The sequence below is a fragment of the Zootermopsis nevadensis genome, unplaced genomic scaffold (assembly GCF_977971745.1).
Source record: "Zootermopsis nevadensis isolate Lab colony 2312 unplaced genomic scaffold, Znev_1.0 Znev_ptg000014l, whole genome shotgun sequence".
Lineage (NCBI taxonomy): Eukaryota > Metazoa > Arthropoda > Insecta > Blattodea > Termopsidae > Zootermopsis > Zootermopsis nevadensis.
The window spans coordinates 308,863-319,038 of NW_028259146.1; the positions used below are offsets into that span (position 1 = coordinate 308,863).

General features: G+C 36.2%; 1 protein-coding gene across 1 annotated transcript; it reads right to left on the minus strand.

The window, feature by feature from the left end:
- Nucleotides 1-540: 540 nt before the first annotated feature.
- LOC147873818 (protein argonaute-1-like) lies at nucleotides 541-6,460 on the minus strand. Its single transcript, XM_087348928.1, has 4 exons — nucleotides 6,207-6,460; nucleotides 5,037-5,133; nucleotides 1,397-1,530; nucleotides 541-1,150 (listed from the first exon to the last, which is right to left on the minus strand). The coding sequence occupies exons 1-4, from the start codon at nucleotides 6,247-6,249 to the stop codon at nucleotides 1,125-1,127; spliced, it is 300 nt and encodes a 99-aa protein (XP_087205054.1). The 5' UTR covers nucleotides 6,250-6,460; the 3' UTR covers nucleotides 541-1,124.
- Nucleotides 6,461-10,176: the final 3,716 nt, after the last annotated feature.

The window sequence follows — 10,176 nt, forward strand, 5'->3', positions numbered from 1 at the left end:
AACGAAAGTTTTACTTGCTTTTAACAGCTCATATATGAACACAGTTCTCTTGAAAGTTTAAAATACATTTCCAAAGAAAAATATATCTCTTAACTGGCTTCGCAGTCTTATGGCATAATGTACTGGCTTGGTACTGAAAGGGATAATGCAGTGTTTCAGTAACTATTCTCACCCTTACCACGGATATAGCTCTTGAAATCTTCCTTCTGATCGTCGTTCAACTCACAGTCATCTTGAGGTCTGCAGATTTCATGAATGGCATCCACAACATTTTGTGGTGATGGAAAACCTTTATGTGTCACTGTAAAACATAATTATCACAATTAAATCAGAAATAAATGTAACAAATAAACTTAGTGCTGCAGTATGATTACTTCAGTATTCATACTCTTCAACTGATTTCACAGTTCCACTGAAGGGTTCTACATACCAGATGGCCCATTTTTAAAAATGTACGTGACTATAAATTATTTTATTTTACACAACTCTGCAAACTTTATCAATCTTCTCAAAATGAGCATTACACAAGTAATACATATATCCCATACACATCTACAACTTTTATTTCAAATCTTTTTTCAATATGATATAATTTTAATTCAATACAAGGAAAAATAATTTACAACATTACGCAGAAAACCTGTAATGTAATTAAAAAATCATGCCAAGTTCCGTATTCAGAGCTGAAATCTGGACCACCAACCCAAAGCTTTTGATAAAAAAATGCCTTATTTCTGCTTAACCCCTTTGGTGACAAATTATTTTAAAGCAATTGTACAAACTAATGATAATGAGAATGATTTGAGGTTTTCACAGTGGTGAGTACGAAGATTTCCGTCTTCTGGATAATGAATTTCAGCATTGGAAACAAATTTATGGCCTGGATTATTTAAAAATAAAGTGATAGAACTTTTTCACAATTAACTTTTATGAAATAAAATGGTCTCACAATAACAAACAAAAATGAAAAAGAGAACAAATACCAATAATTGATAAGAATGGAAAAAATATTGCTCGTTTTTCATAAAAACCTCATATATATTCTGTTTTCAATGCCTGATGTATTTTGTTTCCCAGAGAATGTTCAGCGGCCCGTAGTACACATGACCCATTAACAAAATCCATTACCATAAATCTTGGCACACCTCATCTGAGGCAAACAGAAAAGTGTCTTTTTCAGTAACTGGTTATGTATTTTGGTGCACATGTGATTCTGATTATAGTTGACATTTAACTTTCAAATATGCCTACTGACAATATCTGCAATAAATATTTCAGGGGTTTGAGGAATGTTGTCCAACTAAACAAGGTACCTAAAAATATAGAGGGTAATGCTAACACTAAGACAAGCCCCTGTATTAAGTACCAAGTATTACCAACCATTAAATATACTGACCATCAATGTTCACAAATGGCTTACAGCCCAAAGTGGCACTTTGGAACACTCCATACCACATTTCTAGTCCATCACCCAGTTTCAAAATACTACCGCTTGGAGGAGTATAGAATGAGCGTCCAACTTGCACAAACCTAACAAAATAAACATTAGTACCATTAACTTATTAAGCACAGACAAACAGTTTCAAATTAAATTCTTCATGCACCTCAACAAAACAGTGACATGCAATAAAATCATCACTAAAGTAAACTTCAGGGCTGAAGTCCCAACAGGTATGAGACTGATAATATCCTGCAGTCACACACTGCACTGATATTATGGAACACTGTTTAATCAATAACTGACAGGATACGACAAAAGAACTCACAAAAGCCAACTCCAGTAACACTTTATCCACCATAAATCCCATGCAGACCAAGCCTCCATAACGAAAAGACAGCATTCTACTTTCAAAGTGAAACACAGAATTATCTTCATGCTAAATGCCTCATGAACTGCACATGTTAGACAGCGTTCAGTGAAAGAATTAAGGGAAATTTGGAAGTAGTAGTTCTGGCATATTTTAATGCATTATATCAGAATTTTGGTGGAGAAACTCAGGAAAACCGCAAATAACTTAGTAAGAAACCAGGCTAAAGACTCATTATGAACTCACTTCAAACTCTAATGGATTTATTTATTTCTCATACTCCTGCACTTCACGACTACCGCACAATTTACAGAATTATACTGCGATCACATCATGAATTGTAGATGATTAATAGGAAGCACTAAGGCCCTATTTTTAAGTACCTTGTCGGGAAAATGAAAGAAAAATATTAATGACACGCCAATAATAAGCTGATTTCTGGTACTTCGTGCAATTCTTGTTTCTAGTTTGACATCCGAAAAAGCAGAGCTAAATTTTAGAACATAAATTTAAGCCTTACACTTATATGCTAAAACTAAATTCAAACAAAATTATACTCCAAGATAAAACTGACATATAGCTGAAGCAAGGAACAAATAAACAGAAAAATTAGCAGTTTGCAAATACACTTCAAAAAAGGGAATCTCCTTTCAGAATTCTAATAATATATAGTCACATAAGATTTGGAGAGATAAAACAGTTTATAACTGGTCTAGCCAATGAGTATGCCATGGACCCCAGAGTTCAAGCCCAGGGGGGAAGCACACACAACTAAGCTGTAAAACGCAGGTATCCACATGCATATACCTGCTACTCCTTTGAAAAACCTAAGTACTGAGCAGTTATTTTCCAGGGTAGGGAAGTGGCAACTTGTAGAAACAGTCCCAAACACTTGGGAATAACGGAGTTGCAAAGTGGCCTAGTTGGCAGCAATCCGAGAAATTAGAGTGGATTCATTCTCTTCGTAAAGCTGGCTGCGTTCTTTCTGATAAACATTGTGTTGTACGTACGAGAATCATCTTCATCAACATTAATAAACCATATACTATATAGTATATACCAGTGTTAACAACTGTGGCAAAACTTGACACTCCTGCAACCTCACCACTTCACAGCAATTGTCTACAATCCAGCTGGTGATCATCCTTATTCCCCATGTTAACCCTGACAGGAAAAGAGATCTTACCAGTAACCCCTTTTCACCCAAACATACCTACCAAAGACCCATCCGACCCTGCACAAACAGCACTGCTGTAAGTTAAAAATTAACAACTCGTCGCTAATTCATAAAAAATGTACTGATCACAGTAAAAATACTTTGGACAGAATCAATTTCAATTTTATATCACAGACTATTATTTAAAAATGCCATAAAAATTTGGGATGAAAAAGTCCAGTTTTATCATCCAGTAGATTAACCCTTAAACCAAAAAATCTCTCTACCAATAATATCTAAATACATGCAGAGTTTTTACAATACTCATATCCATTTTAATCAACATTCATACTTATTTTGTAAGTTTAAAAATTAACGAACAATTATCATGTCACAATCCTCCTCAAGATCATGATCAAATCTCAGCCAGGTTTTCTGGTTACCATGATTCAGTGCTTTCTAGGTCTTCCTTGGTCCCTGCAGGCAACACCAGTGAGTATCTTGAAGTAGACATCTTTCAAGACTTTACATACTTTCATTTCATTATCTACCCACTTCATTTGACACTACACAATCTCTGTAACTGACACAGTATTGATGAATACCTTACAGACCAATCAGATGTTTCTGGTACACCAAGAGTCACAAAATAGCTAATTAACTACGTACCCATGAAAAGATGGTGCATTGCACAGCACAATATCTACAATTGAATAAAAATTTACTTGGATATTATCCATCGTCTAGTAAATATAAAACGTAAAACGACGTTTCGGACATGGGACTCTATCTCCGTCTTCAGGTTCCTACACAGTTGGGCCCACTAGATAGAGCTAATCCCTATCTCCGGACAAAGTAAAAAAGTAAAAGTCCCGGAATAAAAAGGCATTACCACACCATCCATCCGTGGGACGTAAAAGAATATAAGTAGAAATCAAAATTCATTGAACACGATAAAAAAAAACTCACAAAAGGTGGGAATAAATACACATGAATATTAATTCGAAACTCGATGCCCACCTTGGATTTCTTCAGAGATGACAGGTATCCAAATAGGAGCCAGAGTGTTATTAACAGAGCCCAATACCATCTACAGAAAATACAAGGAGGCGGCACACATGGCACTACTCGCCAATGCTATCAGCCAGCCTAGTTTGGATTTATCTCCTATTTGGATTCCTGTAATCTCTGAAGAAATCCAAGTTGGGCATCGAGTTTCGAGCTGATTTTCATGTGTATTTATTCCCACCTTTTGTGAGTTTTTTTTTATCGTGTTCAATGAATTTTGATTTCTACTTCTATTCTTTTACGTCCCACAGATGGATGGTGTGGTAATGCCTTTTTATTCCGGGACTTTCACTTTTTTACTTTGTCCGGAGATAGTGGGCCCAACTGTGTAGGAACCTGAAGACGGAGATAGAGTCCCATCTCCGAAACGTCGTTTTACGTTTTATATTTACTAGATGATGGATAATATCCAAGTAAATTTTTATTCAATTGACTCTTCACCATCGTCAAGAAGTTTTAGATTTGAATTACAATATCTACAGCCTGAATACATTTCTGTGGGATTTCCAGTGTACGTTCACTGCTCATGCATGTAGAGAGGGATCCAAAATCAACTTGGGGTGTGAATTTGATAGTAGTCTCACACTCTTTAACCCTAACAGATTCATCATCATGCACCATGAGACTTTCAGTTTTCTGAAGAAAAAAACACTTTAGTTCTTTGCTACAGAGTATCACAGTATCACTTTCAATAGCTGTATGTACCATAATGTTCAGAACTGAACACTTATAAATTTTACAACACATACACTGGAAGACAAAGTTACAGTGATACAAAGGGAAACTAACTTTTTAAATTAACTCTGATATGGCAAAACTTGAGACTTTCACAACGATAAGTATGAAGATGGCTGTCATCTGGGATGTCGCACTGTGTAGTCAGGTACAAGTTGATCAATGTTTCAAAGGAGCGTACTGCCTCCATCACAAGTTTTATGTCTTTACATCCACATCAACATTACCAGCAGCAACAGCTTACACTTGTTAAATTAAACCAAACATACCTCTGGCAGCTCTCGAGTACTGTACAAGTTTTTCCTCCCATTAAAAGCTGGATATCGATCAGGAAAATTTTTCCGCCTGAATTCTTCCTTTGCACGTCTGAAATAAGGAATTATGTATAATTACACAAAATGTTATACAGTTTCAACAGTAGTTCTAACAAAACTAGAAACATAGAGAAACATGATATATTTATAAGCATAAAAATTCAATACAACATACACAATCTGCATAACATACATGTTTATAATTGAAGCAACCTAGTCTTCTACACTGTGCAATAACATTTTAACAGCAAGATTTTTTTACATTGCAGACCAAACTACTTGGGTCTTAACAATGCTAGTACCTGGAAATGTCATTAACTTCAAGAAAGCTAGATGCTACATACTGTAAGTTTATATTTCAACTTACATAATTTGAATATTTATTGTTATACAAAACAATGTACATAACCTCAAAACAAAATATCTCTTATGACAAATAAACATAGTTTATATAAAGCTCATGCAATGGACCCAAACCTGTAAATGAACAGGTCAATACTCTCTCTGTTGTAAGAATTATCATACATTTAGTATTTACTGCCTTAAGATCACCTGGTATAGTAGAAACATGTCAAAACAGAAAAATGTCATGAAAGTCTGACTGAATAAAGCTGTGCAAACAGTTTATCATTAATAGTTTTATTAAATACTCACCAGGATGGAACTGTTCTTATCAGATCACTACAGTTCATACACTAACCAAAGATCCTGATTGTATCCTCCAAGTGTGGTTACAAATGCAACAAATAATGCTATAATGGAGGCAGCAGTCATTAATTCATAATCACAATGAGAAAAGACCTGATTGCAATGTACTGTTAAATGCAGCAACATTACGTTTGGTCCCTAAAGTCTTGGCTAGATCCTAAAATTGTAATGAATTTTACCAACACTGACAATGTTGACAATAACAAACTTTAATCAAAATCTACCTGTAAGTATATAAGCAATGCATTGATTCTACCAAATTGTATAAATACAAAACATAACATTTAGCCTCCTACGTATTAACAACATACAAATTAATGTGAGAAAATTAACATCATATTATTCTGAGTTATCAGAGTAGCAAAAGGTCTTTATTACACGAAAGTCATTAAAAGTTTTAATATTATTCAGACTGACCTAAACAAGATAGACAACAGGTAAAAGCCAAGAAGAAATTCATTTTTGCTGCTAGCTACACAAATATCCATGGATGTCCAAAGTCTTTGAAGGCAGAAAAGTTCAGTATTTGTTGGATTCAAATGTATTGCTATTATAGCACACACATTTTCACATGCAACATATCTTCAAAACATCGTAAAAACTGATTTAGTTCTTAGGAATGTTTCAAAATGAAGTTCAGAACCCGAATAACTTGACCTGAGAGAGATAAAGTGACGACTGAGACCAGAAAACTGCGTAATAAAGATTCAGAATTATTTATTTTCAACTGGCACTGGTACTGTTGCAGTGACTAAATAGAAATCTGATTGGTTGTTGGATGTAATAAATACTGACACTTCAAGATATGGCTCACTTCAGTTCACAGTTGTACTAATACAGTCCTTGTTCTGTAACAACTGACTAAAGTTGACGAAACATATCCGCCATGTTGTGACGTCACAGTCAACGCCCAGTGAACGCGAATGCATGATCAGCACACAATGGAATAAAATTTTCTAGGCTTTGAAGACTTTCGATTTGTTTGCTACAGTCCTGCAAAAGAAGAGAACACATTACATGATGGCCAGCGGCCATATTCCTGCGATTTGTGTGACAAGTCATTCATCGATCAGCATAACCTGAAGACCCATCAGCGTACGCACAGTGGTAAAAAGCTATATTCCTGTGATGTAACAAATCATTCAGTTTTCAGGGTAATCTGAAAAAAACATCTGCTCATCCACAGTGGATCATGTTAAAACCTCTATATAATATTAAAGAATAACTACAGAATAAACTTTATATACTATAATCAATAAACTGAATGTTTATTTAAATTCTCATTCATCAAAACCAAAAGCAGATAAAATATTTTCAGACACACTGTGACCAAGAGATGGACTTTCATCATCTGAGCTTGAACTGTCATTCAGTTCAAGAGGAGGTTCACCATCATCAGTCTCTTTGTCATTCCCATAGAAACTCTTGCAGTCATCTCTTAACTCTACTGCAGCAGTGTTACATGAAGGATTTGGGTCACTAAAGTTGCCAAATATTTCGTATGTTTTAGACACTTCAATTTCCTTTTTAAGAATTAATTCTTTTAGATCAGTAGATGTGTTATGTTCAGATCTTTGTCCAACTTCTATAACAGCAAACTGTGAAGATCTACCCACTATTTTCAAACCGCTGTCAGCATGTGAAATCTGTCTGTTAGTTGGATCTAGAATTACATATTCAGAATGACGCCATGCAGTTACAGTGATCTCTTCTGTTTTGTTGATTCTGTCCATCATCTGAAGGCAGAGTGAAAGTAGGTTATCACTTGAGGTTGCATGCATTTTCACACAGTAACCAGGATTGGACACTTTACGTGGGGAATCATTCAATTTATCAACTGATTCTGCTTGAAGCTGAATTAGACGGAGACATGCAGTTGGATCACTACTAGCAACTGCACTCACCCTGATAATTTCTTCATCTGATAATCGTTGAGATCGTGGTTGCTCAACATTTTCCAGTGATAATCTAGCAATTTTTTTGTTAGAGATAATTGTCAAAGTAGCATCTCCCTGAACATCATGCAACATCTTCCTTGTGTCTCCTTGGACATTAGTTGATTTAACAGGTGACTCAGAATCAGTCTCTGGTGCAGACTCCTCAGGTTTCGTTTCAGCGTCCTCAACGATTTCCAACATTTCAACGGAATGGGGGCCAAACTCTTACCATTGTTTCTATGCTTCTGCTGGGGTAGACCACATGCTTAATGGGTTCCAAAGAAGATACTACTAACTAACTAACTAGATGGCTTACCGAACCCGAAGGTTCATCACCGAACTAACCAAAGCCCTCCACCGGACCCTGTCCTGGGCCAACAAAATCCAGTCTCCTTCAACTCCTATCTCCCATAGATCCCGCCTGAGATTATCCTCCCATCTACGTCTAGGTCTCCCCAGCGGTCTCTTCCCTTCAAGTTTCCCAACCAGTACCCGGTGCACACCTCTTGTCCCATCCATTCGCGCTACATGCCCGGCCCATCTCAATCTTCTCGACTTAATCACCCTGACAATACTGGGGGAGGAGTACAGATTTTTAAGCTCGTCATTGTGCAGTTTTCTCCACGCCCCATCGTCTTCCCTCTTAGGCCCAAATATCCTCCTCAATACCCGATTCTCAAACACCTGCAATCTGTGTTCCTCCCTCTGAGTGAGAGACCATGTTTCGCACCCATACAAAACAACAGGCAAGATTATTGTTTTGTATACTTTAATTTTCAGGTTCTTAGAAATCAGACGGGAAGACAAAATATTTTGAACTGAGAAGTAGCAAGCATTTCCGGAATTTAGTCTCATGGTCACCAAAATTGCTTGTATTATTGTATTTATATCGTCCCCCAATAAATTAACATCATCAGCAAATGCCAACAGCTGATGTGTCCCATTCAATTGCAAACCCTCCTGCCTACCTTGGACCTTCCTGATGGCAAATTCTGACGCAAAGTTAAAGAGCAATGGAGATAAAGCATCTCCTTGTTTCAGACCGTTCTTGATGGAAAATGACTCAGATACATAATTACCTACTCGAATTTTGCTACAGGTTTCATTTAAGCACATTTTTATTAGACTCACTAGCTTCTTTGGTATACCAAATTCAATAAGAATATTATATAGCACTTCTCTCTTCACAGAGTCATAGGCTTTTTTGAAATCTATAAATAACTGATGTACGGTCCCACCGAACTCCCATTTTTTCTCTAGTATCTGACGAATGCAAAAGATCTGATCAATCGTTGATCTGTTTCGTCTGAACCCACACTGATGATCCCCAAAAATTTCATTCGCACATGGAATTAATCTTGCCAAAAGAATGTTTGATAGAATTTTGTAGGAGGTTGATAGCAGCGATATTCCTCGGTAATTACCACACTCAGTCTTGTCCCCCTTCTTATGAACAGGAATAATTATGGATTCCTTCCACTGTTGTGGCATCTCTTGCTTATCCCAAATTAACTGAATAAGCTTATGGATCCTCATATGCAACCCTTTGCCACCTGCTTTAATTAATTCTGCTGGAATCTGATCAATTCCTGGAGATTTATAACTTTTCAACTTCCCAATGGCTAGTTCCACTTCATCTAAGCTAGGTTCTGGCACCAACAGTTCAGCTGTATGCACTTTAATCTGTCTAATATCACCAGTCTCATGAACATTTAAGAGCTCGCTAAAGAAATTTTTCCACCTATTCACAATTTTTATTGGATCTGCAAGCAAACTGCCACCTTCATCCTTTACCAAATTGGTCTGGGGTTGATATCCTTTCTTAAAGTTATTAATGCCTCTGTACAGGTCTCTGATGTTTTTTTCCTTATTATTTGTCTCAAGTTCAGCAATTTTGCCCTTCAGGTATTCCCTTTTCTTAGTCCTAAAGGTTCTACTAGCCTCACGTCTCACGTTACATAGATTATCCGCATTTGTTTTGTTTGGGTTCTGCAACCATTGAAATTTTGTTTGCTTCCTTTGGGTTATTTCTTGTAAATTCGAAACATGTCGTAAAAAAGCGCTAAATAATGTAAAATCGTATTTACGATAAAAAGCGCCAAAATATAATATTTTATACTACATAATGTTTTAATATTATATAATTTTAACAACATCATTTAATTACAACGTTTGTGTATAGACTGTGAAAATAAATATATACTTGTGTTCACTGTTTCCACACTGCACGGCAATAATCGGTGTCAAAATCATTCAGATATTTGCACCCATAACACTAAGGACTCTTCCACAAACACTTATGTATGTCCATTAATAATTCTGGAGAGGAACTTCAAAGGTTCGTGTTCGAGTTGAACATTTCATGTGCATGGCACAACTTTAAAATTTCAGTACAGAAAAGTAAGATATGGGTTTTACAGGAATTACCCCACACGACCTGAAACAGTTAC